At 45.3% G+C, this 19238-nt stretch overlaps 1 protein-coding gene across 9 annotated transcripts in view; it reads right to left on the reverse strand.

The window, feature by feature from the left end:
- The window catches only part of LPGAT1 (lysophosphatidylglycerol acyltransferase 1), a 249199-nt gene that overhangs the window by 107622 nt on the left and 122339 nt on the right, over nucleotides 1–19238 (reverse strand). For 6 of the 9 annotated variants that reach the window (XM_075925141.2, XM_075925139.2, XM_075925138.2 and 3 more), the window contains one exon: nucleotides 2916–3022. The exons of the other annotated variants lie outside the window; for them this stretch is intronic. In XM_075925141.2, the coding sequence (XP_075781256.2) occupies nucleotides 2916–3022 (107 nt within the window). The remainder of the gene's footprint in view (nucleotides 1–2915; nucleotides 3023–19238) is intronic. 9 annotated transcript variants of the gene reach the window in all.

Consider the following 19238-nt stretch of genomic DNA (forward strand, 5'->3'; position numbering starts at 1 on the left):
GTGTAGAAGTCCCATCCATCCCCAGAGGCATGGGGGAGCCAGGCACCGAATGAAAGTGAAGCGGTGCTGGAGAAGTCAGCTGTTGCGGTATGTCGTCCGGTGCCGAGGTTAACGACGGTGCCGCGCCTGAGGCATCAACATGTTCTGGTTCAGCTGGAAGGGGCGGTGCTGACGCCGGGGCAGGCAGGATAGGCACTGATGCATTAGGTGCCACTGAAGCCGGTGCGGAGAGGCTGGTCAATTGTGGCACCAGCGTGTCTGTCAGTTTCAGGAAGCGCGCTGCTGAAGCCGATGCAGACTTGCCGGCCAGCTGCGGCGCCGCTCCCGATGTCGGCGCTGAAGCCGATCTCCCTACCAGCCCCAGCAAGGTTACCAGACCCCCCGGGGGTCACCTTGGAAGCTCCTGCCAACATTGTGGCTGCCGCAGGGAGAGAGCGCGTTGGGGATGGCTTTGCTGTCTTGGAGAGAGCCGATCCCGGAGAAGCCGCTCTCCTCTTATGCCCCAAGGTTTTTGTGGTCGCAGGAGGGATCGGATCAGGCTGCAATGCCTTGTCAAACATCTACATTCTGACCTTCATCTCCCGCTCCCTCCGGGCTCTTGAGGTTAATTTTCTACAATGGTTGCACTTGTCAGGGACATGAGTTTCCCCCAGGCACCTGATACAAGTGTCATGGCAGTCAGCCGTTGGCATGGCTTCACGGCACTTTAAGCGTTTTTTGAACCCAGTTGAGCCAGGCATTGTCACCACAGTTAAGGAATGCCTGTGTAATCCCCGTATGGGTAGTCAATTTCACCAGCTTAGCTGCGATGGCTTTCACTGAACAGTCTTGAGAGTAAACTTTTTTTTTTTTAGAAGAACAAGAAAGAGGAACACAACTAACACTAAACTTTAACTAACTATTTACAGTAGAGAACTATCTAAAACCATCAGTAAAGAGAGATCAGGGAGCTCCGACTGCGACCTGAGGCGGTTGAGAGGAACTGACGGTTGCCGGCTCATGCGCGGCTGATCAAAGGCGTGAACGCTGTCCTGGTGAACCACGCATGCACAAGCCGGCGGAGCACGGCTATGAAAAGTGTCCCGGCACCGCGGCTCGGAGGGGACCTGACACCTAGAGTGGAGCACCCATGGGGTCACTCGAAGAAGAACTTTATTAATGACCTGGATAAGTTGATGGATTGCACTCCTACCAAGTTTGCAGATGACGCTAAGCTAAGGGGAGAGGTAGATACGCTTAAGGGCAGAGATAGGATCCAGAGTGACTTAGACAAATTGGAGGATTGGGCCATAAGAAATCTGGTGAGGTTCAATAAGGACAAATCCCAAGCATTGTTACAGGCTAGGGACCAACCAGTTAAGTAGCAGTTCTGCAGAAAAGAACCTGGGGGTTACAGTGGATGAGAAGATGGATATGAGTCAACAGTGTGCCCTTGTAGCCAAGAAGGCTAATGGCATTAAGGTTGCATTAAGAGGAGCATTGCCAGCAGATCCAGAGATGTCATTATTCCCCTTTATTCAGCTCTGGTGAGGCTAGCTCTGGGGTATTATGTCAAGTTCTGGGCCCCACACTACAAAAAGGATGTGGACGCATTGGAGAGGGTCCAGCAGAGGGCAACCAAAATGATTAGGGGGCTGGAGCATTTGACCTATGAGGAGAGGCTGAGGGAGTTGGGTCTGTTTGGTCTGCAGAAGTGAAGAGTAAGGGGGGGATTTGATAGCAGCCTTCAACTTCCTGAAGGGAGGCACCAAAGAGGATGGAGAAAGGCTTTTCTCAGTAGTGACAGATGGCAGAACAAGGAGCAATGGCCTCAAGTTGTGGTGGGCGAGGTCCAGGTTGGATATTAGGAAAAACTATTTCACTAGGAGGGTAGTGAAGCACTGGAATGGGTTACCTAAGGAAGTAGTGGAGTCTCCATCCCTAGAGGTGTTTAAGTCTCGGCTTGACAAAGCCCTGGCCGGGTTGATTTAGTTGGTATTGGTCCTGCCTAGAGCAGAGGGCTGGACTTGATGACCTTCTGAGGTCTCTTCCAGTTCTATGATTCTGTCCCTGGCTGCGAGGGGCCTTCCAATCTCAGCCCTGCTGACCACTCCTCTGCAGTTCCCCCTCTTACTGAGTAACGCAGCAGTCGATGGAAATTCCATCAACTATTCGATTAAACACAATTTAACATCAGAGACAGAGAGAGAGATTAGTTCTTGTTTTGAGGGACAGCACAGGCTCTGGCAGTTGGCCTGGGACCGCAGAGTTCCACGCTACTGTTTTACTGTGAATCCTTAGGCAAATCACAGACTCCTTATGTTTTAGGCACATAGGAAATGCTATAGTAGATCAGACTCACTGACCAGCTAATCCAATATCTTGTTCTGTACAGTACCTATTTACGAGATACATGAGAGGAAGTTGCAAAAACCCACAGTGGGCAGATGTGATTTAATTTGCTCCTCATGGAAGCCTCAGCTGAACCCTATTAGTTAAAAATTAAGCCTTGAAGTGTTATATCCCTTCCAAAAATTGTAAGTACTCACTCTTACTATTTTTGGTATATATATCCAAGATTCTATGAATTTTCCTAAATTCTTGCTCTTAGTTGCATGCCGTTGCAATGAGTTCTATAGTCTATGTATGAGATGTTTAATAACAGAATTTTCTTTTAACATTTTCCACTTCTCAATGTCATTCATACTTTATTCTTGTGCACTGAGGCAGGAAGAACAGAAGCTCCTGATTGGTCTTCTGTATACCATTCATTTCTTTATAAACTTTCCCTACACAAAACATGGATCTCAAATGTCTATTTCATGAGGGTGTTGTGAATAGTAATTAATATTTCTTAAAAATATTCTGAGATCCTTGCATGAAAGCTATTATAGACATGCAAATTAAGTATTCTCTTATGGGAAACAACATTCTACCTGTTTTGTAAAAATGTGACAAGAGATCCTCTTTTTCAATGAACCGCTGATATAGCCAATCAGTGAGGGCTTCAGGCTCTGCAGGTACATCTTTAATTGGAAAAATCCTACCAAAAGAAAGAATAGAGCAATGTCACTAAACTTATTAGCGTCACTCTACATGTAAAACAAAAGCAACCACTTTTCCTTCAAAGATATGAGAGAGCAGAACAAAACTATTAAAATGGTCTGTGTTCCCTCTCATTTACAGCTCAATTAATCCTCCACACAGTGGAATATTCCAGAGTGTCAGTTAAACACATGCTAAGGACACAGAAATCATTAGTACCTAGCAACTGCAGAACATAACTGAGGCTGCACAGAGCCCACGATCTCTGCAGTGTACAAAGGGTTAAATGAAAAAAAAAGTAGTATGGTATTCATTCATATTTTTCCTATAAAATGATCCATAGACAATAGAATTGGTTGATAAAAACAAATCCACCCAAAACACACACATCCTGAGACGATTTTTCTACCCTTTTTGTGAGGTAATATCTTCGAAGTTTGATGATTTGTGAAGGATGCAATTAGCATTAGTAGCTCTTGTGTGTCTCAGAACAAATAGCCCATCATGCCTGACAAAAAGGAAGCTGCGTTATATTTCTGAAATTTATAAAGCAAGCTACAGAAAAGCTAAATCTTCAGCACACCAGTTTACAAGATTTTAAAAGCAAAAAACATGAGCTAAATCCGATTAATATTTATATATAAACAAAAGAGCTTGCTGTATAAAGAGCCCCATAGATGATCCTGTCACATGCAAGAGAAGAGAGGGATAGACAGAGTGGAGGACAAGATGATATTACGCAGTGATAACCATTAAAATCTAATTTCACAAAATATCACAAATGACCTAACTATTTAAAGCCAGAATTCTGGCAGTTGATTCAGAATGATCAGTTAAAATGTAAAACTATTTCCATCTAACCTACATTATTTACTCTTGTAGAGGTACACTTCTTGCCTTCTGATCTTTCAGGTTGCCAAGTGGATTGTTAATTTTCTTTGTAATTATCACTCCCTAAAAGTATGACCTAGTAAGCTTGTTACAGGATTCAAGCTTGACCTACCAATATTGGTGCTTTTGTCAGTATGCCTAAGTTGGATTTTAGATGTTCCAGAAGTGGGACCAAAGAACAAACCTTATGCCAAAGTGTCAAAATGTGGTGGTTTATAATGAAAGCTGGATGCTTCTTATAAACATTTCCCCTCATATTATAGAGAGAGGATCACTAACTTTTAAACCAGGGGTAGGTAATAATTTTTGGTGGGAGGCCACTCCAAGATTTTAGAAAGCGGTCAAGGACCACACTTTTCTGTGGAGGGGGTGCAGGGTCTAGGATGGAGGTTGTGTGCAGAAGGGCGCATGGGGTAAGGGACTGGGATGCAGGAGACAGTGTGAGAGAGTGAGTTTGGGTGAAGGAGGGGGTTTTGACCTGGAGCAGGGATGGGGATGTAGGATCTGGGAAGCAATGTTGGTGCAGGAGAGGATTCTAGCCTAGAGGAATGGTGTAAAGAGGGAGAGCAGGGACTGGGAGGGAGATGTGACCTACGGCAGGGGAATGCAGAGGGTTTGGATGGCGAACTGGGGAGGGAGTTGGGGCGTGGGAGGGGTGCCAGCAGCAGGATCTGGTTAGGAGACACTTGCCTAAGCATCTCCTGGCCAGCAGCCCTGCAGCACCCCCAAAGCAGGCTGGGCTCCCTGCCTGCTGCAGCCCCACATCACTTAAAACTGCAGGCTGCTCCCTCCATGCGGCTCTCAACTCCAGGAGCGGGGAGAGGCTTGCACTACCCCCCAGTCTCCCAGCCCAATCTCTCAGCTACCATTGGCTGATTGTTTCCAGCCAATTAGAGCTAAGAGATTGGTTTTAGAATCTACCAGCTAAAACATTTAATTCTCTTTAGTGTTTAATTAGAAGATTTACCCGGTGTTGTTTGAGTCCTTAACTCGATTAATTTTTGTTTTTCTGGAAAATAAAATGAAAATGTACATGTTTCATTGAAATCATTGCTCTGGGGTGGAGGTGGGGATGAGGGATTCAGTATGCAGGCTGCCCCAGGAAAAGAAGACTATCCCAGTCCTCTCTCCCCACAGCAGTGTGAAGCCAGGTAAGAAGCACCTGTCCATGGGATATGTCCCAGCTGGGGCTGGTCCAAGTTCGTTTGCCTTGTCCATCCACCCCTGTCCTCCCCCCCCCCGCCCCGCCCCCGGCCACACTACCTAGCCAAAGTGAGGAATGCAGCAAACTGCACACTTTCCCTTCAGTCCATGATGAAGGGGAACAGCCAGCCAGGTACCCAGATGAATTGAGGGAGAAAGGAAAACATCAGTCCTCCTTCCCCACTCCCTAAAGGGAGGCTGGGGAATAGGAGGCTTGGGGCTGAAGCAGTTCCAGATGACGGAGGAGGGAGAGAGGGTGGAGAGGGAAGTGGGGGGCGTGCTCTCAGCCAGCCCCTTTCACCTTTGCCTAGTAATTCTGTCTCTTTTCTGTATGACACATCCCATTTTCCTGACACAATCAAACCCTTACACTGCTTTAAGTAATGATAAGAGGAATCTGTATTAGGGATGTAATAGTATAGTCTATTAACTGATAAGCAAAAGCTAATCGGTTAACGCTACAGACTACATACATATCAGAAGCAACAGCATGGGGTGACAGACAGCTGATCTGCTAGGGGAGCTGGTTTTTAAACTGTCTCCCTTTATGGGCCAGCTCCCACCTAGCACCCCATGCTGCTGCCTCAGAGAGGGTCAGCAGTGCAGAATGGAAGGGGGCTCCTCCGGAATGGGGCCAGCATGCACTGGCTGCCAGCCTCACCCCAGGGACTATAGAATGGTTGAGTAACCAATAAGAATTTAATCAACTATTCAATTAACTGATATTTAACATTCTTCATCTGTATACTGAATTCAGGGGTCCTAGCTCTCTTACAGTTTAGGAGGAGTTCTCGAACAAACAGACTCTCTCAAATATATAGTAGATTAAATTAAATAAATTGCATAAATAAAAGCCAATATATTCAGAAAAAGCATTAAGTGTCAAATATCAGCCAGCATGTGTTTCACTTGCTCTGTAATTCTACATCGATTTTCTCCCCACAACTCTTATCAAATTGTCATCTAGGTTGTTAACCATTGGGTACAGAAGAGACAAATTGAAAACCAGGTTTAAAACTTTTCTGTGGGTGTACCACAGGAAGCATTCTAAGGGTAATAAGCCTGCATTCCAGAGACTACACTGATAGAAGGCATTTTTCGGTGTAGAATACCACTTCCCTGAATTAAGCTTTCTTCTGTCAACACAGATGTGTCTATACTCTGATTCTATCAGCACAGCTACATTGTTTGGGGGTGTGTTTTTTTACATCTACAAAAGAAGTTACTCATCCATGTAGTAACGGTGGTTCTTCGAGATCTGTGTCCCCGTGGGTGCTTCACTCAGGTTTCAGTGCATCCCTGCGCCAGGGACCGGAGGTTTTTGGTAGCAGTGCCCCTTGCGCCGCACCTGTGCACTCAGCACCTCCTCCTCCACAGGCCATGGAGCACACGGCGCGAGTCCCGTCTGTTCCTTTTCTACCTGAAGTTCCTGTAGACTCCAAGCAGAGAGGAGAGCGAGAGGGTAGTGGAGCACCCACAAGGACACAAATCTCAAAGAACTACCATTACTGCACAGGGTGAGTAACTTCTTCATCGAGTGGTGTCCCTGTGGGAGCTCCAATCAGGTGACTCCATAGCTGTACCTGCCCAATGGAGGTGGGCATTGGAGTCTCTAAGTGGAAGGAGGAAGGATTGCATCTGCTAGAGATGTGGAGGAAATAGGCCCCTTGCATACAGGATAGCGCTGTGCGAAAGTATAGTGTGAGGACCACGTAGCTGCTCTACAGATGTCTGCCAATGGTACGTTGTTCAGGAAGTCCGTTTTAGTGGCCATCGAATGTGTGGAATGAGCCCTAATGGGCTGCTGCGGTGGTTGTCTGCCCCTAAATTCATAGACAGTACGTATACAGCCTGCAATCTACTTGGATAGGCGCTGTGCTTAAACTGCTGTTCCCGTGCATGGACTGGACCACGTGATGAAGAGCCTGTCTGATTTTCTGGTTGCTCTAGTTGTATCAAGGTATGGGGACTATGGTGGTGTACCATTGGCGAAAAAAATGCATCCATTTGTTCTGATTGGTGTTTCTCATAGAAGGATGCCGACTGTTAAAAAGAGTTTGTTTGACCCTGTCTGAGCTGGTAAGTTCTTCATTCTGGAACCATGAATAAACCACGCTGTGAGTTTCATGGTTTTGACACTGAGGTGATATATACTGCCATGGTGTTGTGTGAGGAGATTCAGCACTGCTGAGAGAAGGATAGGTTGATCTATCGACAGGCAGTGTTGATCTATCGACCATGAGTGTTTCAGCCAAGCTGGGGCTATTAAGATTACTGTGGCCCGATCAGATCGAATCCTGTTGATCATTCTGGCAATAAGTGGGAGTGGTGGAAAGGCATAAAGTAGAGGAGCTTTCCAGCAGATGGTGAAAGTGACCCTTCTGACCTCTTGCCTAGTCATGCCTGAGAGCAGAACCTGTGGCATTTGCTGTTGTGAGGTGTTGCAAAGAGGTCTATAGTTGGAAAGCCCCATTTGCAGAAGATTGAAAAGAGGACATTGGTACTGTACTGATCTGGAAATGTGCCACGTGCGCTGATCTGGAAATGTCTGCTCAGCTTATCAGCGCTCAAATTCTGTTGACCTGGTATGAACATGGCCATTGGGATTATATGGTGTCTGATGCACCAGTTCCAGAATTTGACTGCCTCGGCACATAGAGAGTGTGATCGGGCACCCCCCTGCCGGTTGACATAAAACATGGAGGGTGTGTTGTCTATGAGGACACGAATAGTTCTGCCCTTTATCAGGGGAAGGAAATGGGCACAAGCCCTGCGAATGGCCCTGAGCTCTAGGATATTTATGTGAAAGTGTGTCTGGTGTTGGGCCCATGTGCCCTGTATTGATTCTGCACCACAGTGGGCTCCCCAGCCCAGGAGTGATGCATCTGTTATAGTAGCTGAAGGGTCCGGTCCGTGGAAGGGTATACCAACAAGGGGGGTGTTCGGAGATGTCCACCATTCAAGGGACTGCAACACTGGTGGAAGAAGCGAAAGATGCTTTGTGAGGCTGTGTCAACTTGGTATATAGTTGATTGCAGACAATGTTGTAGGCAATGAATGTGCAGCTTTGCGAACAAGACCACAAAGGTTGTGGCCACCATATGCCCCAGTAGTTGAAGGCAAGTGCGGACCATGGAGAAAGGGGCCCAACTGACCTGTTTAACAAAGTCACAGATCACCCTGGATCTTTGTGGGGGGAGGTAGACTCTCACTATGACTGAGTCTAGCAATGCCCCAATAAATCTTTTGTGTGGGCTATATTTTTGCATGTTGATAAGTAGGACAAGTTGGGAAAAACATTCCCTGGTGATAGTTGTCATGATGATAGTTTGCTGATAGGAAGAGCCCTTGATTAGGCAATCGTCCAGGTAAAGGAAAATGACGACATTTTGTCTCCTGAGAAAGGCCATGACTATGGCTAGGGTCTTTGGCCTTTCTACGGCCCCTCGAGTCTTTTCAAAGGGAAGGACTCGGTACTGATAATTACCTTGTCCCATGACAAATCTGAGAATCTTCTGTGGGACAGATGGATAGTCACATGAAAATATTTGTCTTGTAGGTTGAGGACTGAGAACTAGTCCCCCTCATCCAGTGCAGGTATGATTGTTGCTAAGGTCACCATTCTGAATTTTGTGTTGCTAATGAACCTGTTGAGTTTCCTGAGGTTGAGGATTGGTCTCCAGCCCCCTGATTTTTTGGCTGTGAGGAAATAATTGGAGTAAAAACCTCTTCCCCGATGTTCTTTGGGGACAGGTTCTATAGCTCCTAAGGTAAGTAGTTTCTGCACTTCTACCCATAACAGGGGCTTGTGAGAGGGGTCCCTGAAGAGGGATGAGGTGGGGGGATGAGTAGGGGGCATGGAAGTAAAGGGGATCATATAACCCAATCTAATAATTTCTAGGACCCATTTGTCTGTGGTAATTTGGGCCCACTGATGGTAGAAAGATCTCAGGCAGTGACTAAAGGTGACATTGGACTGCACTGGACTTATGGGGTGGTCGCTCAGACCCCCGACCAAAACTTCAAATTTGCTGGCTGTTAGAGGTGGACTGATTTGTTGAGGACTGGTTTTGCTGATTCCTCCTCCTATTAGGGCATTGCTTGGGCCTGTTATCATATGGCCTCTGCTGCTGCCTGTAATGGTTATAACCAGGGCTTGACAAGCGGCGGCGAGTCCTGCTCGCCAGTCACACAGTTTGGCACTCTGTGCATGCGCAGATTGTGCTGCAGCGCCGTGCTGGGCTAAAATCTACTCAGCCACAGGCAAGAAGATTGCCCTAATTGTCGAGCCCTGGTTATAACTATAATCCCTCGATTTCTGGTAGGGAGTGTATTTACGCCTCTTCCTGGGGAGGGTGTACAGCCCCAAGGTGCGTAATGTCGTACGAGAGTCCTTTATAGAGTGTAGGACCTCACCTGTTTTCTTATCAAACAGTTGTTTCCTGTCAATGGGGAGATCATAGAACCATAGAGCTGGAAGAGACCTCAGGAGATCATCAAGTCCAGCCCCCTGCCCAAGTCCAGCCCCCCTCCTCCACCCTTGCTCGCAATTCCCTTGGGACCCCTGATGACTGCAGCCACAAGGCCCTGCACATTACAATGGCTGTGGCAGTGGTTCTAGCCGCTGTGTCTGCGACATCTATAGCGGCCTGAAAAACAGTCTTAGCTATTGATAAGCCCTCCCTCATAATGGATTAGAGGTGAGGTTGTCTGTTTTCAGGGAGGTCCTGCAGTAAATCCTATAATTTAGTATAATTGGCATGATTTTATTTAGCCAACAATGCTGTGTAATTAGCTATGCGGAACTGGAGAGTGGCCAAAGAGTACACTTTGCGGCCCAGGGTGTCTAGCCGTGTGTGTTCTTTGTCAAGGGGCCTAGATTTAAATTGTGGATTCTTAGCCACCACTAGCGAATTTGGCTGTGGGTGGGCAAATAAAAAGTCCATGTCCTTTGCAGGGGTGAAATATTTTCTGTCAGCTCTTTGGTTTGCAAGTGGAACAGAGGTTGGATTTTGCCACAAAGCATCCGAAGGTTCAAGGATAGCTTTGTTAATGGGATGCTGAGGGTTGTAATATGGTGAATAAGTTGTAGTATAATGTCTTGTGACTGTGCTACCCACTTGAAAAGTTCCTGAAAATGTTTCAGGTCATCCACCAGGGGAAAAGGAGAGATTTTGAATACTGCTTCCTCCTTCCTGGACCTGGATTCATGTGAGACGGTCTCTGAATCTGACTGAAGTAAGTTTTCCTGCTCAGTGGAACCCACTTGAGAAATTACTGAGGGTGGGTGAGCAGGTGAGGAGTGTGCAGAGATTGAAGGTGAGTGTCTGGAGGCACGGTGTTGCTTAGATGTAGAGGCTGTGTGCCTTGAGTGGTAAGTGTGAGAGGACCGCAGTCGGTACCCCTGCCATGTATCCCAAGGACTCCACTGAGGCGGGAGCTGATGTGAGGGATACATCCATGGTTGGCTGGGCCAAACGGGATGATGTTGAATGGAGTGATCCCTGTATGAATGTCAGAAAGTTAGTGACAGAGCAGGGGAGGAATGGCATGCTTCTGTGCCTGCTACCATAATCAGATCTTAGGGAGAACAGTGTAGGCGAATGGGGGCCACTGTGTGAAATGTTAGTGTGCCCCTGTACCGTGGAGCATGGTGAGGCAGTTACTCCTCTTGACTCAGGCTGAGGAGATTTTTTTTTTTTAATAGGTGTTGTGTTTTGCACAGTGCTTTCTTGTGCTGTGGTGCCATAGGGCAGTCACAATCACTCTGCCCAGTTAGATTGGGTGCAGAGGGAGAGCTCATGGGAGCTAATGGAGGAAGCGAATGCTGCTTATCTGAAACTGCTGCCTCACTGGCACCCATTGATGTGACGGTCTTAGTTTGTGCCTCAGCTCTCCTGGATGGCACTGGTTTGTGTTTCTCCGCAGTACCAGAAACTGATGGCACCAGGGAATGAGAGGCTCTAGGCAGCTCAGACAGGGAGCGTCCTGGGAAGGCCCTTGTAGCTTAAGAGCCTTTGTAGGTTGATGAAGCTGCCCTACCTGAGGGCTTTTGCTGCAGCTGCACCTCCTCTGGTTTGTCCCTTGGAGACTTTTCCCAGAGAATTGTTTTGAGCCGTGTTTCGTGGTCTTTTCTTGCCCTTTCCTGTCATTCAGGCAATAAGGGCATTCTTGTGCCAAATGAGACTCTCCCAGGCATTTGACATGAGGTATGGCCATCTGAGGTAGGCATCGAGTCTCTGCAAGAACTGCATTTTTTGAAGCCAGAGGAACCCGGCATTGCATACGAGAGGAAAAGCTGCTGCCGCCTCGGCTACCGCTTCTTCTTTTTTCTTTTCTTTCAGCGAAGTCAATGTTGGAAAAGGTCAAATTAACTAGGTAAAGGGCTAAAAATAATAAAGGATTTCAATTTGTCCTGTCAGGAAGAAGAGCACTGCTGAACTCTGTCTTCAGCCAGGGACGGCTGAAAAGGAACTGACGGGACTTGCATCGTGCATGTGCTCTGTGGCCTCTGCGGGAGGAGAGGGCAAAGAGCGCATGCTGAGGGTGCAGGTGCAGCCTGAGGGGTACTGCTACCAAAAATCTCCGATTCCCGGCACAGGGACGCACCGAGACCTGAGTGGAGCACCCACAGGGCCACCATTCAAAGAACTTGACAACGTAGACTATATAACTGCATCCCGTTACATAATTCTAACTGTAGCACAGAGAAGTCCTTTAGAGACATCGGAGTAGAAATCCATGTCTTACTGAAGTTAACACCAAAATACCCATTGATTTTAGTAGAATTTTATCCCTGCTTACAACATGGTTAAATTTATTTGCAGTTTGTCTGCCTGCAGCTCTCTAAAGGTGTGTCTACATTTGAAGAACACTCACCTCAGACAATGTTTCTGAAGGAAGGTACATCTTCTTTTTGAAAAGACTCAGGTACATCATTAAAAGAATAACAACCTGGGGAAAAGGAATTATAGCCAACCTCTGCATTTACAGAGATAGTAAGAAAACTAAAATGATCAATAAACTTAGAACTAGTTGTTCCAACAGTTTCCAGTAAAGCTGTTGGGACACGATGAGTAAGGTAATGTTTATTAGACCAACTTCTCTTGGTAAAAGAAACAAGCTTTCAAGCTTGCATATAGCTCTTTTCAAGTTGGTAACCTCTCTGCAATATTTGCAGAAGAATATATTTTGCAGACAATATGTAGGCACTAAGAACCTAGGCTTACAGGAGTATTTTGTAGAAGAGAATGTGCTTAAGCTACTGTGAATTAAGAGAATGGAAAAGTAGGATAGATATAGACTTTAGATCTAACCTACATTCAAAAGACAATACCTTTAATAAGAAACGTTATGTTTAAGTTCGGGATTTAAAATGGGGGGGGGAGGGTAAATGTAACTGCTGAAAATTTCACTGGTTACAGGCTCATACATGGAGGGGAGGAGGTGGTTTTCACGGAGCCACCTGTTCACCCCATCCCACCCCCACAGCACCGGAGGGGAAGGCAGGAACTGGTGCACGCGTGGAGCCAGATTTTAAGCCAGCTTCCCTTGTGTACTGGCTCCTGTGGAGCCGCCAGCCCCCCATGCTGCTGCCTCTGTATCAGAGGTGGGGCACCAGGCAGTATACAGTGCATGCCTGCTTCCCCTCACTGCCTCTGACACAGAGGCAGTAGTGCAGGAGTGGTGGTGGTGGGGGGCTTGCATGTAACCAGGAAGGTTCAACTAACTGTTTAACAGTATACACTATCACATCCCTAGTTTAAGCATTGTTCTTGTTGGCATGGTTCCCCTAGTCAACATAAAGGACATCTCTGTCTATCAAGCCATTATGCCCCCTTCTTGGCTGTGGACCTATTAAACCTGCTTTGACATCTAATGACAAATAACCTAAAGACACCTAATGACAGCATCAGCTAACTCTCTCCCCAAGTGAGAGTTGTTCCACTATGCCATAGTGACTATTGTGTATGGGAGCAAGAATTCAATACTCACTATAGCACCACATGTATGGCAAAATTAGCGAATTAGCAGACTTTGCTACAATGAATTTTGAAATCTGAGCACTATGTCCACACCAGCAGGACTATTTAATACCAGTTAGCAACAAGAAGAGTTGTGGTAGTTAGTGTGTAATTCAATGCCAAATCCAGCTATTTCTCAAGATACCTTCCTGGCCAGTTAGCACTGTTATATAAAGCAGTCTAACTTTAACTACAATTCTGGTTACCAAAATTCCAGGACAGCAGCAGGCAGGGCTTCAGAGCCACCTTTTTGTTCAGAGAAAGCTTTCTAGATCATACTTCCAGGAATATTTCAAAGTAATACACCCCTAGCTCCCAACTCAAGCAAGATAGCTGTTAGAGTGATAAGAAACAGTACAGATAATATACATGAATGCCTGTGAAGTATGTTATGAAAGTTTTAGCAGAATGAGTTTGGGGTTGTGACTTCATCATTTATAAATTATCTATGTCATTCAAATGAATGCTGATAAATATTTATACCACAAAACATGCACTCTGACTAAAGCACTAGGACAGTATGTGGCATATATACAGTTTTAAAAACATCAGAGGTATTTTTATTTCTCTTTAAGACTGCTTAATTACTAGAATACTGGAACATTTTAATTTTTTTTAAATAGTTTGCATGTGCTATTTTTGGAAATTGTGAATGATTTTGTTTTACCTCTTATCCATGCAGAATAATTATTTTATCCCCTACAGAAGTGGAGTTGCAGAACAAGCCGACTCCACACAGGTACTCCATTCTATGCAAGCTTATACGGCAAAAGCTGAAGGATGACTTTGAGAACTTCCGGAAAGAAAAACTCCTCAAAAAAGCTTCAGGACAGGCAAGAAGGAATGGACGCAGTGTAGACTGAGCATAACAGCATTGAAGAACAAAGATGGAGAGACAGTAATCAACAGAGCAGGGATGGAGGAGATCTGTAAAGACTTCTATACAGAACTATTTAAATTAATAATCAATGTCCCTCTCCCAGCGCTCCAGGAGTCAGAAGAACGCGTCCGTCCCTCTAGTAATCGTCAGTGAAATCTGAAGCGCGCTATACCAGATGAAGAAGGGAAAAGCTCCAGGCAAAGATGGACTAACGTCAGAAATGATTTCTGCAGGAGGTAAAAAACTTTGGAAGGCCCTCGCTTTAAGATTCAGTAGATATCTTGAAGAAGGAAAAATACCATCAAGCTGGAAGGAGTCAAATACCATCTTGCTGCACAAGAAGGGTGATAGAGAAAATCTTAATTACTGCCCTATATGCCTACTCTCTCTCATTTACAAGCTCTTTACAAAGGTGGTAACTTTTGTAGACTTTCGCAGAGCTTGGATGAACAACAGACAAGAGAGCAGACAGGGTTTTGAAGAAATTTCAGCATGATCGACCATATATTTACCCTTAGCCAGCTCCTAGAAAGAGCGAGGGAATACAAGCTTCCGCTGTGCATTGCTTTCATCGACTATGAAAAGGCCTTCGATAGCGTCGAGTTCAACATAATATTAAAGGCGCTCGCAAAGCAGGGCATTAACATGCAATACATCAATTTGTTGAAGGAAGTGAATACTGGATTTACAACAGATATTACTCTCCTCAAAACTCCCCTCTATATCCCAATCGAGAAAGGCGTGAAGCAAGGAGATACAATTTCACCAAAACTATTCACTGCATGCCTCGAAATGGTTATGAACAAGATCAATTGGAGGAGTGGTGTCAACGTAAATGGAGAACCATTATCTCATCTCAGATTGTATTAACTGCCGAAAGCACCAACCAATTGCAGAGCATGCTACGAAGACTGGAAGAGAATAGCAGTCAGGTCGGTCTGAAAATGAACCGCTGCAGAACGAAATACATGCAATCAGACACCTTATGAAAAGCCCGAATAACAATAACAGGAGAAGAAATCAAAGACGTGGAACAGTACATATATTTGGGCCAAGTATTTAATATGTGCCAAGACCTGAACGGAGAACTCTTGCGAAGGATTTGGGCAGGATGGTGTGCATTCAATTCCATCAAGGATGTTCTCAAAGGAAAAACTGATAAGACCACATGTACAAATAGCTTCAATTCAACAGTGCTGCCAGCCAAGTTGTATGGCAGCGAAACACGGGCACTGGCGAAGAGAGAAGAGCAGTGATTATTGGTGGCTGAAAGGGCAATGGAGTGAGCATTGTTGGGAATTTCCCTTCTGGATCGTATTCCAAATGAAATGATCAGAGAACGCAGCAGCATGAAAGATATTATTGTGGAAAGCAGACATAAGATGCAATGGGCAGGCCACACAGCATGGCTCACGGACAATAGGTGGACCGCAATTATTGCTGAGTGGTACCCGCGAGAACAGAACACACCACTCAGTCAGCCTCCAAGAAGATGACATTGTTAAACGTTTTGGACGAACGTGGAGAAAAAAGGCAAGAGTGCGAGAAGAATGGTGGACGTGTAGTGATCGGTGCAGTCTTAATGATAGCTGAAGACCAATCGATCCAGGTGATAGGTCTACTTATCATGGATGTGACCAAGTTTCCCGTGGTCCCATAAAGTTTGTTTACAACCACCAGTCCTGGCTCTCAGTGTTGTTCTGTACTGTTATTTAACGCTAATTTACTCCTAAATGTCTTCTAAGAGCCCAGCAAGCAGTGGAAGTGTTGGTAATGCTGCTAGACAATACTGACCTCCTGTGGTTTGGTAAATGCTCTAGTTTGGCACTGGTCAGGTCCCCAGGTGCCAGATTAAAGAGGTTCAACCTGTAGTATATTTTGACATTTTCAATTAACATCTAGATAAAAGTTATTCTTGCTATGTGAGATTAATGGGTGTGATCTAATGGACACACAATATTAATTATTTTTTAAAAAGGAGGAACAAACCCCACAGCATATATGAACTGCAGCTCAAATTGAAAATTTATTTTAAATTGTTCCACACATTGCCACAAGTATTTTTGTCCACTAGGTGGCGCCCTTAGAATTGGTACTTTTAAAACTCCAGTTTTTAAGATTCTAAAGGCTCATTCTGAGTAGGGTGATCAACTGTGAAAAAGTCTTCAGAATCTATTGTTATAGGAACCAAAAGATGGTCTCTGCTCTGCATTACAGTAGGTCTTATCAGAACACTGCTGATTTTTTGTGGCATCTTTTGTTTGTGCGACACTGGTGTTAAAGCGGATTTATTTTCTTGTCCTACTCTTCTGTCTATTTGCAAAACTTGCCCTTGTCCCTATTAATCAGAATGGAGTTTATTCATCTTTCCATATCTAGCACAGACTGCCAAGTAAAATTTGATCTTCCTTTGAATTCCTCAAAAAGTCAAATGTAGGTAGCTGTCCTGACTGGAAACAAAGAGTTAACATCAGACATTTCTGGAGTCTTACGTAGCAATTGTTGCCTTCTTTCTAAGTCCCCTCTCCCCCAAAAAAATCCATCTTATTTTACTTTATTAGAATTTCTTTTCCTGTGATTGCAATTTCCCGTTTAATAGATTTAGATAGAAGGAAACAAGCATGACAAGAAAGCTCAGGCAGAAAGGAATTTAATTCTCTTTTGACATTTCCTTTTGTATCGAGGGAAAGACTGCTCTGTTATCAAACCCTACCCCTATTTTTACATCATTTATCAGTGATCAACTTAGAGAGACTAGAGACTCTCAATTTTCAACTTCCTTCACTTTGGTAAACAAATATCAAAGTCCATCTAACTGTAGCAAGAAACTTGCCACACAGCTTTTACTTCCTGGGAGTTTGGACCCAATAATAAAAGAAGTGTCCAATTAAGTTGTCTTTAAGCGATTATACAGTAATTCCTCATTTAACACTATAGATATGTTTCAGAAAATGATCGTGTTAAGTGAAAACGTGTTACGTGGGGTCAATTTTCCCATTGAAAGAATGGAAAAGGTGGGAATCGTGTTTCAAGTGGTGGTGTCTGTTGGGACTGAGATATAAGGTTGGGGGAGAGAGAGGACTGGGTTACAGAAGGGAGGGGAGGTGTTTGGCTCTGGGAAGAGAAGGGGAGGAGAGGGGAGGGGGATTGGATTGGGAGTATGCCCCTGTGATGGGACTGCTGGGATCTGCACTGCATCCGGAGAGGAGGCATCGCTGGGGAATGGCGCGGCAAGCGGCGAACCCTCTGCCACTTTGCAGGGAGTCAGGGGAAGCCCCGCGCAGCCGGCGGTGATGGGCCGGCTGGGGAAACCCAGCCACTGGCCTGCAATCTGGGGCGTCTGGCGAGGGGGAGTCAGTGGGGAATGGTGCAGCGAATCCTTTGCTGCTTTGCAGGGAGGCAGGGGAAGCCCTGCGCAGCCGCCGGCAATGGGCCAGTTGGGGAAATCGTGTTATTCCGGGGACGGTCGAGTAATTCAAAAAACATTCCCTAAAAAAAAATTGTGCTATTGCAAAAATGCATTAAGCGGGTACGTGTTAAATGAGGAATTACTGTATAATTATTCATTTTAATCACAGACGGTCACTTATGTCAGATCAAATAATTATTATCATTTCAGCTGCTAGAGGAATAAAGTGTTAAACATTTATCTATTGCATGGATGAAATGCAGATAACTGCCCAGTGCTGAACAGTGTTCTTGCCCACAAATGGGAAAAGCTGGATGATGGGGGGGAAGGAGAGGAGAAAGCTAGAGATTTTCTACAAAGAATTCTAGATTGGAATGTTATAGTTTTAAAGGCAGCATGCTCTGTCAATAACTGTACATTCAAAAGTCAGCTATTCCATTAGAAAACGTTATACATTCACAGATTTTGATACTTTCCCCACTCCCCAAAAACAGATTACGCAAGCATATGTGCACATAACAGAACAAATGCTCTTCCACAACCACGAGTAAAAAATGTTCATGCTCTTTTCCCCAACCCCCATTTTAGACTCAAGTTGTAGAGTAAATGCCAATGTTTAGCCATTCTGTGGAGGATGCAACAGTGGATGCATCTCCCTACATAAGTTTTGGCCTGTGTATATCTACGTAATTCAGAGACCTACTGGCCAGGCCTCCATCCCTTAGAATGTATGCCGTGTAGCAGGGAACTAATGGCTGGTTAAAGAGCTGTGGCATGATTGCCCCTGAAATATGGCAATAATTTCTAGGCAGCACTTTACCCACAAGATGGTAATGTATTGCATGGAAGGGACTTCGGAGGGAAAAAATGGTAAGACCAGAAGATAGTGGACCAAGTTCAGAGGGGTTATATGTGTAAGTTACATGTATATAAATTAGCTAAAGTGATGTAAGTTACATCCTATGGGGAAGGAAGCAAACCATTTTAAACTGGAAAATGTAACCAATAGGAGGATGTGAGAATATGTAATATGATAAACCAACAAATTCCATATAGACAATTATAGATTGAACCTTCTAAATCTGGGACTCTCTGGTCCAGCAAATTGGAGGTGTGGGCCAAAAGAAATCTCATGAGTTTCAAGAAGGAGAAGTACAGGGTCCTGGATTTGGGACGGAAGAATCCCAAGCATTGTTACAGGCTGGGGACTGAACAACTAAGCAGCAGTTCTGCAGAAAAGGACTTGGGGATTACAGTGGATGAGAAGCTGGATATGAGTCAACAGTGTGTCCTTGTAGCCAACAAGGCTAATGGCATATTAGGGTGCATCAGGAGGAGCATCGCCAGCAGATCCAGAGAAGTGATTATTCCTCTTCATTCGGCTCTGGTGAGGCTACATCTGGAGTAATCTGTCCAGTTCTGGGCTCCCCTCCCCCCACTACAGAAAGAATGTGGACACACTGGAGAGGGTCCAGCGGAGGGCAGCCAAAATGATTAGGGGGCTGGAGCACATGACCTATGAGAGGCTGAGGGATTTGGGTTTACTTAGTCTGCAAAAGAAGAGAGTGAGGGGGGATTTGATAGCAGCCTTCAACTTCCTGAAGGGAGGTTCCAAAGAGGATGGAGAAAGGCTGTTCACAGTAGTGATGGATGGCAGAACAAGGACCAATGGGCTCAAGTTACAGTAGAGGAGATCTAGGTTGGATATTAGGAAAAACTATTTCACTAGGCGGGTGGTGAAGCACTGGAATGGGTTACCTAGGGAGGTGGTGGAATCTCCATCGCTAGAGGTTTTTAATTCCCGGCT

This window comes from Pelodiscus sinensis, chromosome 3 (assembly GCF_052426305.1).
Source record: "Pelodiscus sinensis isolate ZL-2025 chromosome 3, ASM5242630v1, whole genome shotgun sequence".
Lineage (NCBI taxonomy): Eukaryota > Metazoa > Chordata > Testudines > Trionychidae > Pelodiscus > Pelodiscus sinensis.